This window comes from Morus notabilis, unplaced genomic scaffold, assembly GCF_000414095.1.
Source record: "Morus notabilis unplaced genomic scaffold, ASM41409v2 Scaffold214, whole genome shotgun sequence".
NCBI lineage: Eukaryota > Viridiplantae > Streptophyta > Magnoliopsida > Rosales > Moraceae > Morus > Morus notabilis.
Window position 1 is genome coordinate 91,466 of NW_010363935.1, and position 24,518 is coordinate 115,983.

General features: G+C 40.0%; 1 protein-coding gene across 1 annotated transcript; it reads right to left on the reverse strand.

The window, feature by feature from the left end:
* Window positions 1–1,825: 1,825 nt before the first annotated feature.
* On the reverse strand, window positions 1,826–24,518 carry LOC21394987 (cold-regulated 413 plasma membrane protein 2). Its single transcript, XM_024170292.1, has 4 exons — window positions 24,007–24,518; window positions 23,219–23,326; window positions 23,069–23,139; window positions 1,826–2,154 (listed from the first exon to the last, which is right to left on the reverse strand). Exons 1-4 carry the CDS (start codon window positions 24,177–24,179, stop codon window positions 1,901–1,903), a joined length of 606 nt encoding a protein of 201 aa, XP_024026060.1. The 5' UTR covers window positions 24,180–24,518; the 3' UTR covers window positions 1,826–1,900.

Genomic DNA, 24,518 nt, shown 5'->3' on the forward strand with positions numbered 1-24,518 from the left:
GGATGTTACATTTTATGTGGCTCTAGTGCTATAGGTCTCTTAATTTCGGTGAATCAATTTTTTTTTTTAAATTCTGATCAATTAGATTATTCTATCGATTGTACTATTTTTTTTTAGTGCAATGAGTGTGCTTAATAGTTGGGGTACTTATTTGGGAGTCTGTTTCAAAATTTGGTACACATTTATTTCACTTTGAGTGTTCCATTCGAGTTTATTAGTGGAACCAATTGGTTATTGTGTTGTGGTTTGCTTGTAGTTTGAAACTAGTTGAAAACGCGCGCATACGAACGTGAGATTCTATAGGTAAGAATGAAAAACATATTTATTAGAGTCTCATTTTGGAGAGAGAAAAAAAATGAAAAAGTATAAAGAAAAAAGATAAGAATAAAAGGGGGGAATATAAAAAAAAAAAAGTAAAACAGTGCAAGTGCAATTTGCATTAAACTGATGATTTCACTTAAGCCTCAAATTTGGTTAGTAACGGAAGAGAGTTCAAAAAAAAAAAAAAGAGATAGGAATATGTATAAGAAGAAATAATTTAACAGACATACTTATGATGGTCAATTTGAGAAAAAAATGTAACGTGAGAAAAAAAAAAGATAAGAATGAAGAAGGGGAGACCAAAAAAATAAAATAAAATAAGATAAAAGGAAAAAGGGAGGAAAGTAAAAAAAAAAAGTAGAAAGTTAAAAAAAATAAAAAAGAAACCGCTAACTAAACGTTTCGTTAGTGGTCCCAAAAAAACCCATTTACTTGTAATAAATGTATGAGTGGAGATTAATTTATTAAAAAAAAAATTAAGCAAGACAAATCAAAAAGTAAAAAATAGTGAAATGACTTGGATTTAAAAATATATAAAATTTTAGGGAGAAAAGCAACCAAAAAAAAAATAGAAAAGTAAGAGAAACAATAATATAGGTCAAATTATAAATAAAGGAGGAAGGAAAAAAAAGAGAGAACGGAAACGTTTGCGAGCCGTTTCGTTGTCTTTCGTTGGCTCCGTTGATAAACGGATTCAAATTACCAAGTAAAGAATTATTGGTGTATATATTTAGAGAAATAGTAAAAAATAAGTCAATATGAAAAGCTTAAGAAAGTATATAGGCTAATTTTTAGTTATATAAATTAATATGCTATAACTTGTCAAGTTATGATTCATAACCAGATAAGTTATGGACAAACTTATTAAGTTATGGTTCATAGCCAAATAAGTTATGAACAATTATGGATAATAACTTGTCAAGTTATGGTTTATAACCAGACAAGTTATGGACGAAAACAATAATTTGACCTATTTATTAACTTATGTAAATTATTGGCCTATTAATTTTAATTCATCTCAAATCTTATCTTATTTCCCTCTTTCTCCCATATATTTATTCATTAGAAATATACTTTTCCTTTAAAAAAAAAAAAAAACTTACAGATATGTTGAATGCCCCATTAAATCTCAACCATCAGACGCTAAATCGACCATTAAACTGATAAGATTATTGCCATTGATCTAAATGTGAAAGGCTCTACATTTTAATTTAATGGTTAATTTCTATTCTTATTTTCTTCAAGAAGGTACGCTTTCTTTATGAGCGATTTTGTGTTCGATTTTTGGTTTTAAAAAGAAAAAGAGGGGGACAAAAAACACGCACACAAACACAAATTGCAAAAGGTAAGCTATAATCAGGGACTAAGGCGTCCTCATTAAAGGATGGTTTAAATGCATCGATTATTTTAGCTATTCTTAATCCATTGCTTTTATTAACAAGAATTCTTCACGTTCAGGTTATAAAGAACAGAAAAAAGACTTACGGCTGACAACATAACAGATTTTGCCATTTGGAGGATACATTTTGAAAACATAACAGTTCCAGAAGCAGCCTACCATAACAAAGGCAAAACCCCCCTAGACAAAATGGAGGACCAGAGCCCAGACAGGGTAGACCAAGAGAAGAATAATGCCAACCGTGTTTGAAATTCCATTGCTTTCTGTGAAGGAGTTTCTGAAGCCACCAGACGCCCGGATGTGCTGTTGCAGAAGGTAGCAGCCGATGAGGAGACATATCACGACGCCAACCCAACTGTCCCTCAATGTGTGCGCGAAAAAGCTTGGAGCCACAACCAGAAGAAGAATCAAGGATCCCGGCATCTCCAACCAATCTGCAAGGATCCGAAAATGGCTATTAGCATAGTACCGTGACACTAATGACTATGATGAGAGAACTCCATTCTTCAATGCATGTGAATATTTATATACTTTAGCATTCATTATAGGATATATATATATATATATATATATATATGAGTAACTACATAAAACGTCTAAAAATGTCTACTATTGTATAATATCACGAGAATACCTATTAGAGATTTATAACGCATATATGATACCGAATATGCCCTTATAGTTTATATTAGGCCTGTTCCTTATATTGATACTGTCTTTTATTACATCAGTTCTCTCTCCTTTCTGTAAGAATAATAAAAGAAAACGACACTCAGAAAGAAAGTGTTCTACATCTCACAGAAGTCGTTTGTTGGAGAAACGAGTAGTAAACCGCCTTAAGTAAATTTAGGCGTGTAATATAAGCTTTTAGCAATATTAGTTGATATATATATATATATATATATATCCCTTTGGCCTTAGATCAGAGAACTCCAAATTATTTTCTGTGTTCAAGAGAGAGATTTGTAGAGAGAAACTCCTGGTTTTGTGGTGAGAGAGAAATCTAGAGCATTTGAGAACGGGAGAATATGGGGAAACTAGAGTTTGTTCTCCACTGGGTATTCTTCTTGTTTGGGGTTGGCTTATTTCTTCTCTGAGTGTGGGTTATCTCTGTAATTGGGAAATCTCTGTAATTGTGAGGATTGAGGGTGTAATCACTTTCTTTGATTTAGTGGAAAGAGTTTGTCTGCGGACGAGCTCAACGGGGACGTAGGGAGAGATCCCGAACCTCGGTGAAACAAACATCTGTGCATTTGATTTCTGTTGTGTTCATTGATTTCGTGGGTCTGTGTTGGAATCGCTCCAACAGTGGTATTAGAGCTGAGGGTTTTCTCGTCGGAAATTCAAGAAGATTGAAGACTCAATTGGAATCTTGATTCATCTTGATCAAGATCTTGGAGAAATCAAAGAACATGGGTACCGCAAAATTCGAACTGGAAAAGTTCGATGGCTCTGGGGATTTTGGTTTATGGCATAAGAAATTGAGAGCCATCTTAGTTCCACAAAAGGTGGCCAAGGCTCTCAGAGACATGAAGGATGTTCAAGGCACTAATGTTGAAAAGGCCGATATGCAAGAAATTGCATATTCGACGATTATTCTCTATCTCTCGAACAACGTACTTCAGCAAGTCAGTGAAGAAGATACGGCTGTGAAGGTATGGCTTAAACTTGAACAATTGTATATGACTAGGTCTCTGACAAATAAGATTTATCTCAAGGAGAGACTCTTCAGTTTTAAAATGGATCCGAATAAGGATTTATAAAAGAATCTTAATGAATTCAACAAGATAGTACTCAACTTAGCTAATATCGGTGAGAAAATTGAAGAGGAAAATCAAGCCGTGATATTGCTCATATCTCTTCTAGAATCTTTCAAGTAAAGAATGCAATAAAGTATGGCAGGTTAGTTTGACATTGGATGATGTGTTGTCGGCTTTGAGATCAAGAGAGTTAGAGAAAAAGCATGAATTGTCGGCTAGAGGTGATGAAGGCCTATTCTCTAGAGGAAGGCCGCAGAAAAGAGATCAAGGTAAGTCTAAAAATAGGCCTAACTCTAGATCTAAGTCAAAGTCTGGTCAAAGAAAGTGTTTATTCTGCAATAAACCAGGGCATATCCGAAGGTTCTGTAAAGAATGGAAAAAGAAATGTGCAGAACAACCTACTGAAGGGGCTAATGCGGCTTTGGCGTATCAAGAAGATGGATATGAAAGTTCAGGGATGCTTGCAGTAAGTGTCAGTCAGACTGAGGAAGAATGGATCCTAGATTCGAGCTGCACATACCATATGTGCCCTAGAAGAGAGTGGTTCTCCTCTTATGAGAAATTAAATGGAGGAAGAGTGTTAATGGGAAACAATTATACTTGTTCTGTTGCTGTCATAGGTTTGGTGACTTTGAAGCTTAGGAATGGAACAACTCATGTACTTCAAGATGTGAGGCACATCCCTGAACTTAGAAGAAAATCTAATCTCGTTGGGAGCCTTAGACGACTTGGGCTATTGTTACAAGGCAGAAGGTGGAGTCTTGAAGGTGCTTAGGGGGCCAATGGTGGTTTTTAAGGGAGGAAAAAATCAAGGCTTGTATGTCTTGGAAGGACATACAGTCACTGGTACTGCAGCCTCGGTTGAAGATGAAAATCAAGCAGTGCTATGGCATCAAAGACTCAGCCATGTGAGTGAAAAAGGTTTACAAGAATTATGTAAACAGGGATTGTTAGGTAAAGGTCAAATTGGGCATCTATGTGTGCTAGGGAAGCAACATAGACTAAAGTTTGCTGCCTCATCTTATAGAGCCATGGATCCTTTTGACTATGTACCCGCTGATCTGCGGTGACTAGAAAGGACATCCACCTTTGCTGGTCACAGGTACTTTCTATTTATTGTAGATGATCACTCTAGGAAAGTATGGGTGCACTTGTTAAAAACAAAAGATGAGTGTTTTGAAAAATTTAAACAATGGAAGGTATTAGTAGAAAATCTCACTAACAAGAAGGTAAAGGCATTAAAAACTGATAATGGAATGGAATTTTGTCATGAAGTTTTCACTAAGTACTGTCAAGATAAAGGCATTCTAAGACATAGAACATTAAGGAAAAGCCCCCAACAAAATGGGATAGCAGAAAGAATGAACAGAACACTAATGGAAAGGGTTCGATGTATGCTCTTCAGTTCCGGTCTTAATAAACACTTTTGGGGGGAGGCTGTCACTACAGCTTGCTACTTAATTAATAGGTGTCCTTGTAAGCCTATTGGCTTAAAGATACCAGAGGAATGCTAGACTGGCAAACCTCTGAATCTGTCAAATTTGAGAGTGTTCGGATGTGCAGCTTATGCACACTCTTAAGTGTATTTTTTTGGTCTATCCAGAGGGTGTTAAAGGATATAGACTGTGTCTTAGAAATGGTTCACAATATAAAGTGATTATTAACAGGGCTGTTGTCTTTAATGAGTCTGATATGCCTTTCTTAAAATTAGAAAAAGATATTGCTTTCAGTTCTAATGGTGAAGGTAATGACGAAAAGCAAACTCAGGAATTGCAGCTTGAGGTGGAAGAACCACACAAACAACCTATTGACCCACCGCAAAGTCAAGTTCCAACTCAAGATCAGCCATCTTCCCAAGATGATCACACTGAAGAAACCGAAGTTCATGCACATGGAACAACCAGTACCTAATCAGGACCTAGGGCAATATCAATTAACCAGAGATAGGCCGAGGAGGATTATAAAGCCACCGATGAGATATGAAGGGGGTAACTTGATAGCTTTTGCTCTTAATACAACAGAAGAGGTTGAAGAACAAGAACCCTGAAGTTTCCTTGAAGCAATTTCTACTCCAAATGCTGAAAATTGGAAGAGAGCAATGGAAGAAGAAATGCAATCATTGGAAAAGAATAAAACATGGATCTTAGTCCCTAGACCTAAGAAGCAAAAGCCAGTGGATTGTAAGTGGATCTTTAAGATCAAGGAGGGCACTACACCTAAAGAACCTAAAAGATTCAAAGCGAGACTGGTTGCTAAAGGTTTTACACAAGTAGAAGGAGTTGATTACACAAAAATATTTTCCCCCGTTGTCAAGTATAAAACAATCAGGACCATTCTTGCAATAGTAGCTCATGAGGATTGGGAATTAGAACAGATGAACGTTAAGACTGCCTTCCTCCATGAACACTTAAAGGAAACTATTTACATGAATCAGCCACCAGGTTTTGAAGAGAAAGGTGATAAGCCACCGGTGTATTTCACTTACGTGAGGAGGAATAAAAGGCAAGGGCAAAAAGGGAATTCTATAGAGGGGCTGCCTAATGTAGAGGAATAGCGTGTAGGAATAACGGTTTTGGGGGGAAATAAGTGGGATATAAAGGAGTAGAAGTAGAGGATGGGATTAGAGAATTGTATTGAGAAGAAATTGGAGAGTTGAGGTCTCTCGAAAACCTCTGTGTGTGTGAAGAGTGTGCGGAAAGTCCTAATTGAATCTTTCCGATAGTTGATAATTCAATAACACTTGAGTAATTGCATCTTTACCTGTGATTTGCTGGTGATCTCGTATCAAATTGGTATCAGAGCACCGATCTTGCGTGAATTGGGATGGCCGCCAGGAAAATGGAGGAAAGACTCGGTACCGTGGAAGAGCAGCTGAGTGCTGTTTATGAGGGAATTTCGAAGGAAATGGAAGGAGTTAGAGGCGATTTGCAAAAGATTCCTGCGTTGGAGAAGAACGTGGCGTTAATTTTAGGGAAATTGGACTCGTTGATGCAGAATCATGGAGGGGAAAGTTCGGAGAATAGGGAGACTAGGGCGGAGAACGGAAATGGAGGCGGATCGGCGTACGAGCATCGAGAAGGCGAGTTCCGGTTGGGAGGTATGACCAGGCGGATTGAAATGCCAATTTTTGAAGGCACAAATCGAGACGGTTGGATTTTTCATGCCGAGCGATTCTTTACCCTAAATCGCATGGGAGAAAGGGAGAAATTGGAAGCAGCGGCAATCAGTTTGGACGGTGAGGCCCTGGCCTAGTTCCAGTGGACGGACAGGCGCCGACCAATTCGCGATTGGCCGGAATTCAAGAAATTGCTGCTCGACCGTTTCCGACCATCACAAGAGGGGTCGGATTGTGAGAAGTTCCTTGCTCTCCGGCAAGACGGAACAGTACGCGCGTATATTCGTGATTTCGAGATGCTGGCCGCTCCCTTGACGGAGATCCCGACGGCGATCCTTGAGGGTAACTTCATCAACGGACTCAAACCAGAGATTAGGGCGGAAATTCGCCTGCTTCAGCCGAGCGGGTTGAATCGAATTATTGAATTGGCTCAGAGGGTGGAAGATAGAAATTTGGCCTTGAAAGGAGCTAAAGGAACGACAACCGGTCCTTGGATGCGACAACAACCATACACCCAGCCTTTTCGAAGCCAATCAACGAGTGTCCTCAAGTCAGCCATGCCAAACGACAAGTCGTTTGGTCCTTCCCAAAACGACAGGTCATTTCAGCCAACAGGTATGCATTCTGTTAGGCGTTTTTCTGAGGCTGAAATTCAAAAAAGAAGGGAAAAAGGCCTCTGTTTTAAATGTGATGACAAATATTTCTTTGGCCATGTCTGTAAGAATAAAGAATTACAGATTTTGATTTTAGAAGAGGAAGAAGAAGTTAATCAAAATGAACAGGAGGAAATTACGGTAGGGGGTGAGGAAGAGTTAGTAGAACTATCTTTGAATTCTGTGGTAGGAATCACCACCCCGAGAACCATGAAAATAAGGGGGAAGATTGGCAGTCAAGAGGTGGTGGTACTCATTGATTCGGGGGCCACTCACAACTTTATTTCCATGGAATTAGTCAGGAAATTAGAATTGCCGTTGACTACAACCCAAGCATATGGGGTGGTCATGGGTACTGGGAAGGCTGTGAAGGGAAGTGGGGTTTGCAGGGGTTTAGTGTTGGGGTTGCAAGGGGTAGAGGTGGTTTGAGGATTTTCTGCCTCTTGAGCTGGGTAGTTCGGATGTCATTTTGGGAATGCAATGGCTAAGGTCCCTCGGCAATATGACAGTCAATTGGCAAACTCTAACAATGAAATTCAAGGTGGGGGATATGCCGATTACTTTACAGGGGGATTCGAGTTTAAGTAGGACGCTGTCATAAAAACCAAGTATAAATGTGTGCTAGAAAATAGTAGCAAGTTTTCTAACTTACTATGTTCCAACAATTGTTCTTGTCCAAGCTTCTTTCTCATCGTCTCTGAAAATCCTTGCCAAACCAAAATCCGATATCTTAGGGTTTAGATCATTGCCTAATAAAATATTGCTTGCTTTAAGATCTCGATGAACAATCTGAAGTTTAGAATCTTGGTGGAGGTAAAGAAGACCTCTTGCAATGCCTCTGATAATGTCAAACTGCTTGTTCCAAGGAAGTTTTGTGCATCGTTTTCCATCTGCAAGAAATTTGAACTTCTCCTTATCAGTTAAATTTTTAATTCATTGACCGCATAACCTTTCAAAAATTTAATTTGCAAAGGTTTGGTTCCAAACCGAAGATGTAATGGTCCAAGCTCTTATTAGGCATAAACTCATAGATTAATATCCTTTCTTCTTTTTGAATACAACAGCCCAGTAGAGCAACGAGATTCCTATGTTGAAGCTTTACGATTAATTTAACTTCTGATAAGCCACCGGTGTATTTCACTTACGTGAGGAGGAATAAAAGGCAAGGGCAAAAAGGGAATTCTGTAGAGGGGGCTGCCTAATGTAGGGGAATAGCGTGTAGGAATAACGGTTTTGGGGGGAAATAAGTGGGATATAAAGGAGTAGAAGTAGAGGATGGGATTAGAGAATTGTATTGAGAAGAAATTGGAGAGTTGAGGTCTCTCGAAAACCTCGGTGTGTGTGTAGAGTGTGCGGAAAGTCCCAATTGAATCTTTCCGATATTTGATAATTCAATAATACTTGAGTAATTGCATCTTTACCTGTGATTTGCTGGTGATCTCGTATCAAATTGGTATCAGAGCACCGATCTTGCGTGAATCGGGATGGCCGCCAGGAAAATGGAGGAGAGACTCGGTACCGTGGAAGAGCAGCTGAGTGCTGTTTATGAGGGAATTTCGAAGGAAATGGAAGGAGTTAGAGGCGATTTGCAGAAGATTCCTGCGTTGGAGAAGAACGTGGCGTTAATTTTAGGGAAATTGGACTCGTTGATGCAGAATCAGGGAGGGGAAAGTTCGGAGAATAGGGAGACTAGGGCGGAGAACGGAAATGGAGGCGGATCGGCGTACGAGCATCGAGAAGGCGAGTTCCGGTTGGGAGGTATGACCAGGCGGATTGAAATGCCAATTTTTGAAGGCACAAATCGAGACGGTTGGATTTTTCATGCCGAGCGATTCTTTACCCTAAATCGCATGGGAGAAAGGGAGAAATTGGAAGTGGCGGCAATCAGTTTGGACGGCGAGGCCCTGGCCTGGTTCCAGTGGACGGACGGGCGCCGACCAATTCGCGATTGGCCAGAATTCAAGAAATTGCTGCTCGATCGTTTCCGACCATCACAGGAGGGGTCGAATTGTGAGAAGTTCCTTGCTCTCAGGCAAGACGAAACAGTACGCGCGTATATTCGTGATTTTGAGATGCTGGCCGCTCCCTTGACGGAGATCCCGACGGCGATCCTTGAGGGTAACTTCATCAACGGACTCAAACCAGAGATTAGGGCGGAAATTCGCCTGCTTCAGCCGAGCGGGTTGAATCGAATTATTGAATTGGCTCAGAGGGTGGAAGATAGAAATTTGGCCTTGAAAGGAGCTAAAGGAATGACAACCGGTCCTTGGATGCGACAACAACCATACACCCAGCCTTTTCGAAGCCAATCAACGAGTATCCTCAAGTCAGCCATGCCAAACGACAAGTCGTTTGGTCCTTCCCAAAACGACAGGTCGTTTCAGCGAACAGGTATGCATTCTGTTAGGCATTTTTCTGAAGCTGAAATTCAGAAAAGAAGGGAAAAAGGCCTCTGTTTTAAATGTGATGACAAATATTTCTTTGGCCATGTCTGTAAGAATAAAGAATTACAGATTTTGATTTTAGAAGAGGAAGAAGAAGTTAATCAAAATGAACAGGAGGAAATTACGGTAGGGGGTGAGGAAGAGTTAGTAGAACTATCTTTGAATTCTGTGGTAGGAATCACCACCCCGAGAACCATGAAAATAAGGGGGAAGATTGGCAGTCAAGAGGTGGTGGTACTCATTGATTCGGGGGCCACTCACAACTTTATTTCCATGGAATTAGTCAGGAAATTGGAATTGCTGTTGACTACAACCCAGGCATATGGGGTGGTCATGGGTACTGGGAAGGCTGTGAAGGGAAGTGGGGTTTACAGGGGTTTAGTGTTGGGGTTGCAAGGGGTAGAGGTGGTTGAGGATTTTCTGCCTCTTAAGCTGGGTAGTTCGGATGTCATTTTGGGAATGCAATGGCTAGGGTCCCTCGGCAATATGACAGTCAATTGGCAAACTCTAACAATGAAATTCAAGGTGGGCGATATGCCGGTTACTTTACAGGGGGATTCGAGTTTAAGTAGGACGCTGGTTTCCTTGAAATCCATGCTGAAAACGCTTAAGAAAGAAGGAGAGGGAATTTTGGTGGAGTTTGGGTGTGTACAGGTATTGGAGGAAGGTACACAAATGCCAATGGCAGAGGAGATTTCGCAAGTATTGCAACGGTTCACGGCTGTTTTTGAAAAACCGCATGGGCTACCGCCAACTCGGGCTCGTGATCATGCGATTGTGCTTCAAGAGGGTACGTCACCGATTAGAGTACGTCATTATCGATACCCGCAGGTGCAGAAAGACGAGATTGAGCGCTTGGTTAACGAGATGTTACAGGCAGGCATCATTCAACCCAATGCCAGCCCTTATTCCAGCCCAGTGCTTTTGGTCAAGAAAAAAGACGGGAGTTGGCGTTTCTGTGTGGACTACCGGGCTTTGAATCACGCTACCGTTCCAGACTGGTTTCCTATTCCGGTGATAGAGGAGTTATTAGATGAGTTGCATGGGGCGAAGATTTTTTCAAAACTGGATCTTCGCTCTGGATATCACCAAATTAGGGTGCGAGCCGAGGACGTGCCCAAAACGGCCTTTAGAACCCATGAGGGGCATTATGAATTCTTAGTGATGCCGTTTGGTTTGACAAATGCCCCTACCACCTTCCAGGCTCTAATGAACGAGGTGTTTTAAGTGTTTTTTGCAGAAGTTTGTGTTGGTGTTTTTTGACGACATTTTGATTTATAGTGCGTCATTAGGAGAACATGTGGAGCATTTGCTTCGGGTTTTTGAGTTGTTGCAGCAGCATAGTTTGAAGGTTAATGATAAAAAATGCTGTTTTGGACAATCATCTTTGGAGTACTTGGGGCATATTATTTCTGTGGATGGAGTGGCGGCGGATGAGCAGAAGATTGAGGCAATGATGAAATGGCCAGTTCCCAAAACGTTGCGAGAGTTGAGGGGTTTTTTGGGGATCACGGGTTATTACCGCAAGTTTGTCAAGAACTATGGGATGTTGGCAAGTCCGTTGACTGATCAACTCAAGAAAGATCAATTTGGGTGGAATCTAGCGGCGGAGGAGTCGTTCGTGGCCTTAAAGAAGGCTATGACTTCGGTTCCGGTGTTAGCCTTATCGGATTTTTCTCAGCCCTTTGTGGTTGAGACGGATGCTTCTGGACACGGTTTAGGAGCTGTGTTAATGCAGAATGGTCGACCAATTGCATTTTACAGCCATGTTTCGTCGTCTCGGGGCAGGGCGCGTTCCATTTATGAGCGTGAGTTGATGGCAATTGTACTAGCGGTGCAAAAGTGGCGACTGTATTTGTTGGGCAGGCGTTTCATTGTACGAACCGACCAACAGAGTTTGAAATTTTTGTTGGAGCAGCGGTTGGTAAGTCTGGAGCATCAAAAATGGATTACTAAGTTGCTGGGGTATGACTTTGACATCCATTATTGGCCGGGATTAGAGAATAAGGCCGCTGATGCGCTTTCTCGCATGGGCAGCGTGTCCTCTCTTTGCACAATATCTTGTGTCCAGGGCTGGGATTATGACGAGCTGCAGCAGCAAGTGCTATTGGATCCTCGGTTGTCAGAGATTTTTCAAGCCTTGTCACACGACACCACTAGCTACCCTGGTTTCTCGTTGGAGCAGGGTCGGCTTTTGTACAAAGGGCGACTAGTTATTGCCAAGTCTTCTCCGTTTGTTGTCACCTTATTAAAGGAGGCGCATGATGGTCCGGTTGGCGGGCATTCGGGGGTTTTCAAAACCTATCGCCGCTTGGCCTCGATTTGGTATTGGGTGGGCATGTTTAAGGATATTAAGGAGTATGTGGGACGTTGCTTGGTTTGTCAGCGGAACAAGCATTCCAATCTATTGCCTGCGGGGCTTTTGCAACCTCTTCCAGTTCCGGATCAGATTTGGGACGATTTGTCCATGGATTTTATCGAAGGCCTTCCTAAATCTGAGGGCTATGATACTATCATGGTCGTGGTGGATAGATTGAGTAAGTATGCTCATTTCTTGGCACTTCGCCACCCTTTTATAGCCCCGGTTGTGGCCAATCTGTTTATGCGGGAGGTGGTTCGCTTGCATGGGATCCCTCGCTCCATTGTGTATGACCGCGACAAGGTTTTTTTAAGCGGCTTCTGGACTGAGTTGTTTCGTTTACAGGGGACTTCCCTCAAGCGGAGTACCGCGTATCACCCTCAAACGGACAGACAGTCAAAGGTGGTCAATCGGTGTGTGGAGACGTATTTGCGTTGTTTTGCGTCTGACAAGCCTCGCCAATGGATGCGTTGGTTGGCTTGGGCTGAGTACTGGTATAACACATCGTACCATTCTGCGGCTCATACTACACCCTTTCGTGTGGTGTATGGCCGGGATCCTCCACCATTGCTTCGGTTTGGCTCCGGTAAGACAGCTGTGGCTTCGATCGAACGTCAGTTGTCGAACCGAGATGCTACTTTGGATGCCTTGAAATTGCATTTGTTACGGGCACAGGACAAAATGAAGAGTGTGGCCGATGGGAAGAGGCGGGATGTTGAGTTCACGGAGGGTGACTTGGTGTATTTGAAGCTGCGCCCTTACCGGCAACAGTCGTTGTCTCGTCGGCGAAATGAGAAGTTGGCTCCCCGTTTCTTTGGCCCTTATGAGGTGGAACAACGGATTGGTAAGGTGGCTTACCGCTTGCGGCTACCTGCTTCAGCACAAATCCACCCGGTTTTCCATGTTTCCCAACTCAAGCGTTGTTTGGGGCCTGCTGAGGCCTCTCAGGAGCTCCCTGCTCAGCTTTCTGCGGACATAGAGATGTTGATGGAGCCGGCGGAGGTTTTAGGCGTTCGCCAACCTCGGGCGGGCAATGTGGGTGATGTGGAGGTGTTGATTCATTGGCAGGGTATGCCTGCCTTTGATGCTACCTGGGAGTCTTTTTCGACTATCCAACATCATTTTTCTCTTTTTCACCTTGAGGACAAGGTGCAAGTTTGGGCGGCGGGTAATGATAAGCCACTGGTGTATTTCACTTACGTGAGGAGGAATAAAAGGCAAGGGCAAAAAGGGAATTCTGTAGAGGGGCTGCCTAATGTAGAGGAATAGCGTGTAGGAATAATGGTTTTGGGGGGAAATAAGAGGGATATAAAAGAGTAGAAGTAGAGGATCGGATCAGAGAATTGGATTGAGAAGAAATTGGAGAGTTGAGGTCTCTCGAAAACCTCTGTGTGTGTGTGAAGAGTGTGCGGAAAGTCCTAATTGAATCTTTCCGATAGTTGATAATTCAATAATACTTGAGTAATTGCATCTTTACCTGTGATTTGCTGGTGATCTCGTATCAAAAGGCAAGGAAAATCATGTATGCTTACTGAAAAAATCCCTATATGGTCTCAAAGTCTCCTTGGCAATGGTATAAAAGGTTTGATCACTATGTTACTCAAATTGATATGACTATCATTAACAAGGTTAAGAATCTATTAGGATCTGAATTTGATACGAAGGATCTAGGGAATGCAAAGAGAATTTTGGGTATAGACATAAAAAGAGATAGAAAACAGAAAAAGTTATATTTATCTCAAGAAGAGTATTTAAAGAAGGTTGTTAAGAAGTTTTCTATGGAACATTCTAAAAGTGTCAAGGTACTACTTGCAGGTCATTTTAAACTCTTTGTTGATCAATCACCTTCTTATGAAGAAGAGAAAATTAAAATGACCAAAATTCCTTATGCTAGTGATGTAGGTTCATTAATGTATTCTATGATATGCCCTAGACCTGATTTAGCATATGCTGTTAGTGTTTTAAGTAAATATATGGCTAATCCAAGTCTTGATCATTGGTTAGCCATGAAGTGGGTGTTGAAATATGTAAAGTCTACTATTAACTATGGTTTAATTTACAAGTACAAATCTAATCACTTGGTCTTGGAAGATTTTGTGGACTCTGATTTTACAGGTGACAGGGATAGAAGGCGATCCACCTCAGCTTTTATGATGACTCTTGATGGAAATTGTATAAGCTGGAAATCACAAATTCAACCAGTTGTTGCCTTGTCAAGCACAAAAGCTGAGTACATTGCGGGTCTTGAGGGCTTCAAAGAAGCAATCTGGATTCAAGGACTACTGACAGAATTGAAAGTCTTAAAAGGGTCTACGACCATTTATTCTGACAGTCAATCAGCTATTCACCTCTGTAAAAATCCAGTTTATCATGAGAAGACCAAACATATAAATGTAAGGCATCACTTCATCAGAGAAAAGGTGGAAGAAGGCATAATCAGGCTTGAGAAGATTGACACTGAAGACAATCCTTCTGATATGGCTACTAAGGTGATTAATGCTGGCAAGTTCCATAAATGTCTGGACTTGCTAAGCATTGGAAAGACTTGAGTGCCAAGTCTGAGCAAGGACGTCCGCAGGGAAGCCACTAATATTTTTCAAAGGTCGTTTACTGAGATTAAGGTGGAATTTTGTAAGAATAATCTCAGAAAACGACACTCACAAAGAAAGTGTTCTACATCTCACAGAAGTGTGTCGTTTGTTGGAGAAAAGAGTAGTAAACCGCCTTAAGTAAATTTAGGCATGCCAAAGTTTGACACGTGTACTATAAGCTTTTAGCAATATTAGTTGATATATATACATCCCTTTGGCCTTAGATCGAGAGAACTCTAGATCATCTTCTGTGTTCAAGAGAGGGAGATTTGTGGAGAGAGAAACTCCTGGTTTTGTGGTGAGAGAGAAATCTAGAGCATTTGGGAACGAGAGAATCTGGGGAAACTAGAGTTTGTTCTCCACTGGGTATTCTTCTTGTTTGGGATTGGCTTATTTCTTCTTTGAGTGTGGGTTATCTCTGTAATTGGGAAATATCTGCCATTGTGAGGATTGAGGGTGTAATCACTTTCTTTGATTTAGTGGAAAGAGCTTGCCTGCGGACGAGCTCAACGGGGACGTAGGGAGAGATCCCAAACCTCGGTGAAACAAACATATGTGCATTTGATTTCTGTTGTGTTCATTGATTTCATGGGTCTGTGTTGGAATCGCTCCAACACTTTCTTTTCTGCATTTCTGCGTTTGTTTTTGCCAAACAACATTTGGTTTGTTCCGCTGGGGAGGTTGTGTAGAGACTTGGTGTGTGAGCAAAAGGGATCTCCTTCTCTTTATTTGATCAAACGACCTGCGTTTTGGTTTACCTGGGAAGGATTTTCTGCAAGTTTTTGGTGCGCAAGTTTTTGCAGATTCATGTATCCATCTGGTGTTTGGTGATCATGAAGTATTCTGCAAGGATTCTGCTTCCATTCAGTTGTTTGTTCCAGTGTTTTTTTTTCTTTTTTTTCGTTTTTGATCTATCTGGCTTATCTATACTAGTATTTGTTAGCAGATAAGATCTTTTAGAGATAGGTTGAATAAGTCAAATAGTTATCTTTATTATTTAGTTTATTATTTCCGGTTATTTGGATTAGGAATGATCAATTAGTATTTTAATTCCAATAGGATAGATTATCTCAGAGAAGATAATGGACTCGGTATTCAAGCCCTAGTCTATTTAAGTTTAACTTTCTTTCGATTAATAAAGCAAAGCAGATTTATTTAAACTGCGTTCATGGTATCAGAGCCTTGAACTCTGAATATTTCAATGGCAAAAACAGCCATGATGGGGTCCTCACGTGGAGATGATTCCAAATCAGAAAACTCTGATAAAACTCACGCCGATCAGTCCGTCACGGCGTTTCAAGGTGGAGACAATAACTCTCCAAATTACGGCTCACAAACTCAATGGAAAAAATTATCTTCAATGGTCTTAGTCAGTAAAGATTGTGATCTGTGGCAGGGGAAAATTCGAATACATCACTGGTGAAGCTAAAGCTCCAGCACCGACCGACTCTACATACAAAAAGTGGTTTACCGAAAACTCGATTGTACACACATGGCTTATCAACTCCATGGAGCCCATGATCAGCCGCTGATATCTCTTTCTTCCTACTGCTAAAGACATATGGGATACTGCAAAAAGAACATATTCCGATCTTGGCAATGCCTCACAGGTTTTCAAAATTCGCACAAAACTGAAGGAGATGAAGCAAGGACCAAATCGGTTACCGAGTACTACACCGATTTGCAAGACAATTGGCAGGAATTGGATCTTTTCCTGGAAGAAGATTCGGTTTGTCCTACGTGCAATGTAAAGCAGAGACAGACTCTTGAAAAAGAACGTGTATTTGATTTTCTTGCAGGATTGAATCGGGATCTTGACGAAGTCAGGGGCCGTGTTTTAAGCAGAATGCCATTCCCAACAACCGAAGAAGCCTTTGCTAAGGTTCGTAGAGAAGAGAATCGCCGGAAGGTCATGTTGCTAGAGGAAGAAACATCCGGTGGCGCATCAACAGAGGACTCGGCTCTGGCAATCAAGAATACTGCACAACCAATAAGGAACAACAGTGAGTCTAGAAACCCACGGCGAGGAGAACGAATGTGGTGTGACCATTGTAATCAACAAGGACATACACGTGACATATGTTGGAAAATTCATGGTAAACCCGCAAATTGGGTTTCCCTGAAGACAGAATGAAGGACGAGCACTTCAAACTCAATCAAACCAAGACAAAGTAGCAGCAACAGAAAACCAGAAATCCCTTCTGTTTAGCAAAGAACAAATTGAGCAACTCTATCGCCTCCTCAACCAATCACCTGCCTCATCCTCGTCAACTCCAAATCCCGGATCCTATTCTGTAGCCCAGATTGGTAACTTTCACTCATCCTTTAAGTCTACCTTCCACTCTAAGGAACCATGGATCATTGATTCTGGTGCCTCCAACCACATGACAGGTGTCTCTGAATTTTTCCTCTCTTATACCCCTAGTCATAGTCCTGTTAAAGTAAAAATTGCAGATGGATCCTTATCTTCGGTTGTCGGAATAGGGTCAATACAAGTATCCAAAGACTTAACACGTGAGTCGGTTCTTCATGTTCCTACCTTAAGATGCAATTTGTTATCCATAAGTAAACTCACTCGTGATAATAACTGTATTGCTATTTTTCACCCTTCTAAATGTTATTTTTAGGACCTATCATCGGGGAGGACGATTGGCAGTGCTAGAGTTCATAAGGGGCTTTATTACCTCGAGGACATAAAGAGTGAGAGTCAACAAGCATTTGCATCTGGAGTTTCATCAGTTTTGGTTTCTAGTAATAGGGAAATAATGTTGTGGCATCATAGACTTAGCCACCCTAATTTTTTATATTTAAAACATATATTACCACCCTTATTTAAGAATAAAAGTATTGTTTCTTTTCATTGTGATATTTGTCAATATGCGAAACACACTCGGGTACCATTTTCTCCCAAACCTTATATGCCCTCTAGCCCATTTGCTTTAATTCATAGTGATATTTGGGGACCGTCAAGGATTACCACAACAAATGGAAAAAGATGGTTTGTGACGTTTATTGATGATCACACACGAACAACTTGGGTATACCTTCTTCGAGAAAACTCAGAAACTTGCCAAGTGTTTTGAAATTTCAATAACATGATCCAAACCCAGTTTCAGAAAAAAGTATGTGTATTGAGAACAGATAATAGGAGAGAATACTTTCAGTCTATCTTGGGAGAGTACTTGCTACAACAAGGAATCATTCATCAAAGTTCATGTGTTGATACCCCGCAACAAAACGGAGTATCGAAAAGGAAAAACAAGCACTTATTGGAAGTAGCTCGCGCACTCATGTTTACAACGAATGTTCCCAAATACCTATGGGGAGATGCTATCTTAACTGCTGCGTTTCTCATAAACCGCCTACCTACCCGCACCTTAAAATTCCATTCCCCATTATCCCAGCTCACAAAGACCTATCTACATCTTAAAACCATAAATAACCTTCCGCTCAAGACGTTTGGCTGCACTACTTTTGTCCATATTCATGCCCAAAACCGAACTAAACTTGACCCTCGAGCAATTAAGACTATCTTTCTCGGCTATTCTCCTACCCATAAAGGATACCGATGCTACTGCCCTAAGCAAAAGAAAATGTTTATCTTGCGTGATGTCACCTCCTTCGAAGACATGCCATATTATTCCCCCAATTCGCTTCAGGGGGAGAATCATGATCAAGAAGCTCATATATGGGATTGGGACACCATTGCTCTGCCTATATCCGAAACTCCACCTATGTCTATAACCTCACTACCCGAGGCTGCAACTGAAACAGTTGCAACTACACCCACCACATCCGACCTTACCACTTCCAACATCATACCACCCTCTGAAAAAATGCCACAGCAAACACAAGTACCGGTTCGTGAAACAGAAACAGGAAGAGACCTCAGTGGACCAAATCAACAAGTGCTACATGTTTACTCTCGGAAAAAACATTCTCAAGGAAACAGGCCCCTCATGAACACCATGCACTGTCCAGAATCCGAACCAATGCTAGGAACTACTTCCTCAGATCCAGGTAATTCCAAAGACACTTGTGAAACGCTAGATATACCAATTGCCCATAGGAAAGGTGTTAGAACATGTACACAACATCCCATATCCAAATTTGTGTCATATGATAATTTGTCTCCATGTTTCCGTGCCTTCACGACAAAGTTGTCTAGTGTCAATATTCCTAGGTCAATAGAAGAAGCTCTAGTTGTTCCTAAATGGAAAAACGCAGTACTTGAAGAGATGCAAGCGCTCAAGAAAAATAACACATGGAGTGTGGTTGAACTACCACAAGGCAAGAGTGTGGTCGGATGCAAATGGGTATTCACTGTCAAATTCAAGCCGGATGGATCAATAGAAAGGTACAAAGCACGGCTCGTTGCAAAAGGTTTTACACAAACCTATGGAATCGATTACACTGAGACATTTGCCCCAGTTGCAAAGTTCAACACAATAAGAGTCCTCCTATCATTAGCAGCAAATCTAGATTGGCCTCTGGTTCAACTTGACGTGAAGAATGCTTTTTTAAATGGTGAATTGGAGGAAGAAGTGTATATGAGCCTACCACCCGGGTTTGAAGAGGGTAAGAGAAACAAGATGGTGTGCAAGCTGAAGAAATCACTATATGGACTAAAACAGTCTCCGCGCGCATGATTTGATAGATTTTCAAAGGTGATCAAAAGCCACGGATACTCACAAGGACAAACCGATCACACGTTGTTTGTTAAGCACTCATCAGATGGAAAGATCACAGTCCTAATAGTATATGTAGATGATATAATACTTACTGGGGACAACTTTGAAGAAATGACGAGAATTAAAAGGTTGATGGCTGAAGAGTTTGAAGTTAAAGATCTCGGTACGCTGAGATATTTCTTGAGAATGGAAGTTGCAAGAAGCAAAAGTGGGATCTCCATATCACAAAGGAAGTATACACTAGACCTATTGTAAGAAACGGGTATGTTGGGGTGCAAACCGATAGAAACTCCAATTGAACAAGGAGGCAAGGCAAAAGCAATTGGTGGAGAGATGGCTGATAGAGAAAGATATCAACGGCTAGTGGGAAAACTGATATACCTCTCACATACAAGACCGGACATCGCCTTTACAGTTAGTGTGGTAAGCCAACAAATGCATTCACCGCACCAAGGACACTTCGAAGCTATTTATCGGATATTGAGATATCTCAAAAAGACTCCGGGAAGAGGATTATTTTTTGGAAAAGAAGAAAACAAGAGAGTGGAAATCTTCACTGATGCTGATTGGGCCGGATCTGTCGAAGATAGGAAATCAACATCCGGATATTGCACACACCTTTGGCGGAACTTGGTGACTTGGCGCAGTAAAAAACAGTCTGTAGTAGCAAGAAGCAGCGCTGAAGCTGAATAAAGAGCCATGGCTCATGGCATCTGCGAAGCAATTTGGTTGAAACGGTTGCTAGAATAGTTGAAGATCAGGTGTGAGTTTCCTATGCAGCTCTACTGTGTTAACAAGGCTACTATCAGCATAGCACACAACCCAATCCATCATGATAGAACCAAACATGTGGAGGTGGATAGACACTTTATTACTAAAAAGCTAGAGAAGGGAATCATCAGCATTGAGTACATTCCTACAGGACAACAAGTTGCGGATATACTCACCAAAGGACTTTCTGGACCAACGTTCGAGTATTTTGTAGGCAAGCTTAGGCATATTGATATCTACAGCCAAGCTTGAGGGGGAGTGTTAGCAGATAAGATCTTTTAGAGATAGGTTGAATAAGTCAATAGTTATCTTTATTATTTAGTTTATTATTTCCGGTTATTTAGATTAGGAATTATCAATTAGTATTTGAATTCAAATAGGATAGATTATCTTAGAGAAGATAATGGACTCGGTATTCAAGCCCTAGTCTATTTAAGTTAACTTTCTTTCGATTAATAAAGCAAAGCAGATTTATTTAACAGTATTTATTTGTTTTGTTCCACTTACTAAATTGTTAAACTGTTACATATCTGGCTTATCTATGTGGCTTATATTCATCTGTTTTGATAACATATGTTATTAAGATAATAAAATAGTTTTCTTACGAGTAATCATTTTTCTGTCTTGTGAATATTTCATTATTATTTCCTAAAAAACGCTACACTTTATTATAAAGAAAACCGAGTATACTGACCTTTGAAGGAGTTGTTTGATTTGGTGATTTCATTAGTATAAAGAATTCTGTCATTGTAAATATTTCATTATTATTTCTATAAAAAAAACGCTGCACTTTATTATAAAGAAAACCGAGTAATAGCAAAAAACAAAGATCATTATTATAACGAAAGTTGAGTTATAATAAAGAACTTAGATGAACTCAAAAGTACGTAGACCTTTTGCAATTCCTTTCTAATTTGGTGATTTCACTATTATAAAGAAAGCAGAGTTATAATAAAGAACAAAGAAGTATACTGACCTTTGCTGGAACTATTTGATTTGGTGATTTCATTATTACTAAAAGAGTTGAGTTATAGTAAAAGAACTTAGAAATATGCAGACATTTGCAATTCCCTTTTGATTTCATGATTTCATTATTATAAAAGAAGCCGAGTTATAGTAAAGCACTAAGAAGTATACTGAACTTTGCAATGATTTTGTTAATATAGCGAAATCTGAACTTGGCCGGGCAGTGGAATTAGGTTGCCGTTTGCGGTTTTTATCTGCTATTGTGCAGATGCTTGTTTGGTTTTTATTTTCATTTTTTCAAAAAAAATTGGGTAGGTGCTTTTATTTGTTTGTGTAAGAAACTTTCCTACTCTTGAAATAATTTAAGTTTCACTAAATTCAATTATTATTTTTTGTTTTTAAATCTGAATATCAAAGATTTTATTTTATTATCTTTCCTATTTTGGTGATTCATTAGTTTTTTCCCTTTTCTCATTACGTACGACGGCAGATGTTTTTGTAAAAAAAAGAATAAGTAGGCATTTTTAGATTCAAGATAGTCTAATAGGCGTTCCTGTAGATTTCATAAAAAATTTGAGCTGTTATGAGGTGGCATATGGTGATTGGAGACGTTCCAAGTCAGTTTCGAAGCCAAGTTGGAGTTCATTGCTAACAGAACACGGTTGGAGTATTTGCAACTTGCAAAGGCAGTGACAACCAATTCTCTTAGAGAAAAAATCAGGCTATTTTTCAAGAGTTTGCACGACTTCTTAGTTTTAGTTCTTTAAGAGTATAAATAGCAAGAATATTGTAGAGAGAACACTAGGTAAATTTCTGTGATTTAAAAGCAATTTCTGTACTGAGAATTTTTGTTTGCCTTGAGAGGAAATAATGAGAAAATCACAGAGGGTTTCTAAGACATCTTTGAGGGAAATTGATACAGTTCAGAAACTGATCTCTGAGGGTATAAATCTCTTTCTCCGTTAGTGATCTTCACAAGCAGCAGTCATGAGGACGTAGGAGTTCATTGCTATGAAGCTTGTTAAATCTTGGTGTCATTCTTTCTAATTTCTCTGCAATTCCTTTTTTTTTTTTTATTTGTTTTGTTTGGTTACTGTAATTCTGGTGTGACTTTCTCATTTTTGTTCTTGTTTTTTTTGTATTGTGCTTGCAGATACTGCAATTGTGGTCATGGATTGTTACGACATAAGCAAATGGTCGGATAGTGTTTTTGCTTGTGCGAGAGTTTTTCAAATTGAATGACAATGCAAAGAAAATCTTCATCTATTATATTTGGGGTTGTGACTGATGAAACAAGTAGATAGACTATATGTTGGAAAATGGCAAGAGCAGATCGAAGAAGTTATCGTTAGTTGAAGGCCAATTTTGAAATTGCCTTGTAACAACTAGCTTCAGGAATTTGAGGTAATCGTTGGAAAATGTGGCACAGAATGATTGAAAACCAGATCAGAAAACAACAGAAAATAGTCAGTTATTTTCAGTTGAAGGGCAAATTTGGAAATGGTCATGTACTACTAGCTTCAGATTGCTTTGTAGGGCATATTTGGTCTTTGTAGGATCCGTGAGAATTCTGAGACTTTCTTTTTGATAAGTGCTCTTGGAAATGTTCAGTGAGAGAGAATTCAAGAAATTCATCATGGTCTGTCGGGTTTCAATGGTTTCTCATGAATAGTGATCCTCTTGGTGGATTCCACTCCCAGGGACAGACGTAAGAAGATTTTCTCCATACGTTTTACAAAATTGTTCACTAGTTGATTTTTCTGTGTTCATTCTTCTGAAATTTGGTTAATCTGTTACTCGTTCTTGATCACCGATTACCAATAATGATACAATTTAGCATCTGATCTCAAATATAAGTAATGGGATTATAAGCCATAAAGCCTGCTTAGTATTTGATTCAGATTATATTAGCAACTCAAGTAAATATAACTTAAGCTCTACAAGGGGAAAAAAAAAAAAAAAAAAAGCAATCACAAACCGTAAAAGTGAGCATTTTACCTGGGAAATGTCGAGGGAAGAAAAGCCTTAGCACAACTGCAATAAAAGTTATCCATTTTCCAACCTCTCCTCTGAATAGAAATGAAGCAAACTTAGCAACAAACAAAGACCTTTCCAAGGAAAATTACTTTAACGTGCGGGATTAATCACCTCAGAAAGTGAAACAGCACTGAGGGAAGACTGAAGAAAATGTAGGGAATCAAAAGCGAAGTCAGCATGTTTGACCTCCAGTTTGTTCGATCCAATATCAACAAATAACTGCAATGAACATGGAAGATAGTTAGTGCAACTCCAAAGGAGAATGCTCAAAGTAATCCAAAGAAATTATATTTTGCTAAATTGGTTCAATTCTATCAAGCAAATTTCATCCATGTTTTTGATTGCTTGTTTATGTCACATTCTTACATTACGAACTCAAAAGAGGGATACATAGTATTAGACTAACTATTTATTAGTCTCTTTTGTTTTTGCTACAAAATTTAGATGAAATTTGAGCATAATGGGATTCTAATAACATGAATCTGAAATCATCTAAATGTGAAAGTTGTCACATGTTGATTTCTCCAATAACACATATTATAACGCAAGAATGTGAAAGGATCGAACTATGAAGTGGGCTAGAGGCAATGGGATTGGGATATTAAAAAGAAATCACTTGTACTGACTCTTCCATTTAGCAATTGAACAAGTCAACTGACATTAAAGGGGCCAAAAAAAAAGAACTCTGTAAAACAAGCAACATGACAAAGAAGAAAAAAGCAAAATCGGAACTTTATCGTCAGTTTTCCCAATTCAAGGCAACAACTGTGCAAATTCTCCATCAAAACACCTCAAAATAAAGAAGCCGAATCAAACACAAGTAGAATAGCTTAGAACAACAAATGGGTATTCATCAGTGAGGCATAAAGTGGTAAAGTAGAGACAAAAAAAGAGCTCACATGGCAGCAAAAGAAGCGACCCATTTGAGAAAAACAGTGCCAAATCCCAATCCACCAAGTTTAGTGGCGTCATTGATCAGCCTCTGGGCAGCGATCTTCAGCTCGTTGATATCAGAATTTATCAAATCAGCCGTGGCTGGGTCCGTTTTCATGGCCAAATAATCCCTCCCCATTTCAGCTCTCTTTCTTTCTTTCAGATCTCAATCCAATGATATTTTACCCAAAACGAGAGAAAAACAGATAAACAAATTGATGTACTTTTTTTTTTTTTTGGGACCTTAATATTTCTATCTATTGGGTGGTTTTATGAACTGTGTGGAGTGCCCTGGTTTTCAGCTTGAGTGTGAGCTTTAGAACAAGAAAATGTAAACGAACGCAGAAGTTTCGGATCCCCGACGGCTTTTTTGGTGGGATTTTGAGACTAGTTTGGGTTTCTCTCACTCACACCACCCGGGCAAGACAACTCGGGAGAACGTGGAAAGGTTTTTGGGTGCCACGTGGCGCAGTCAGAG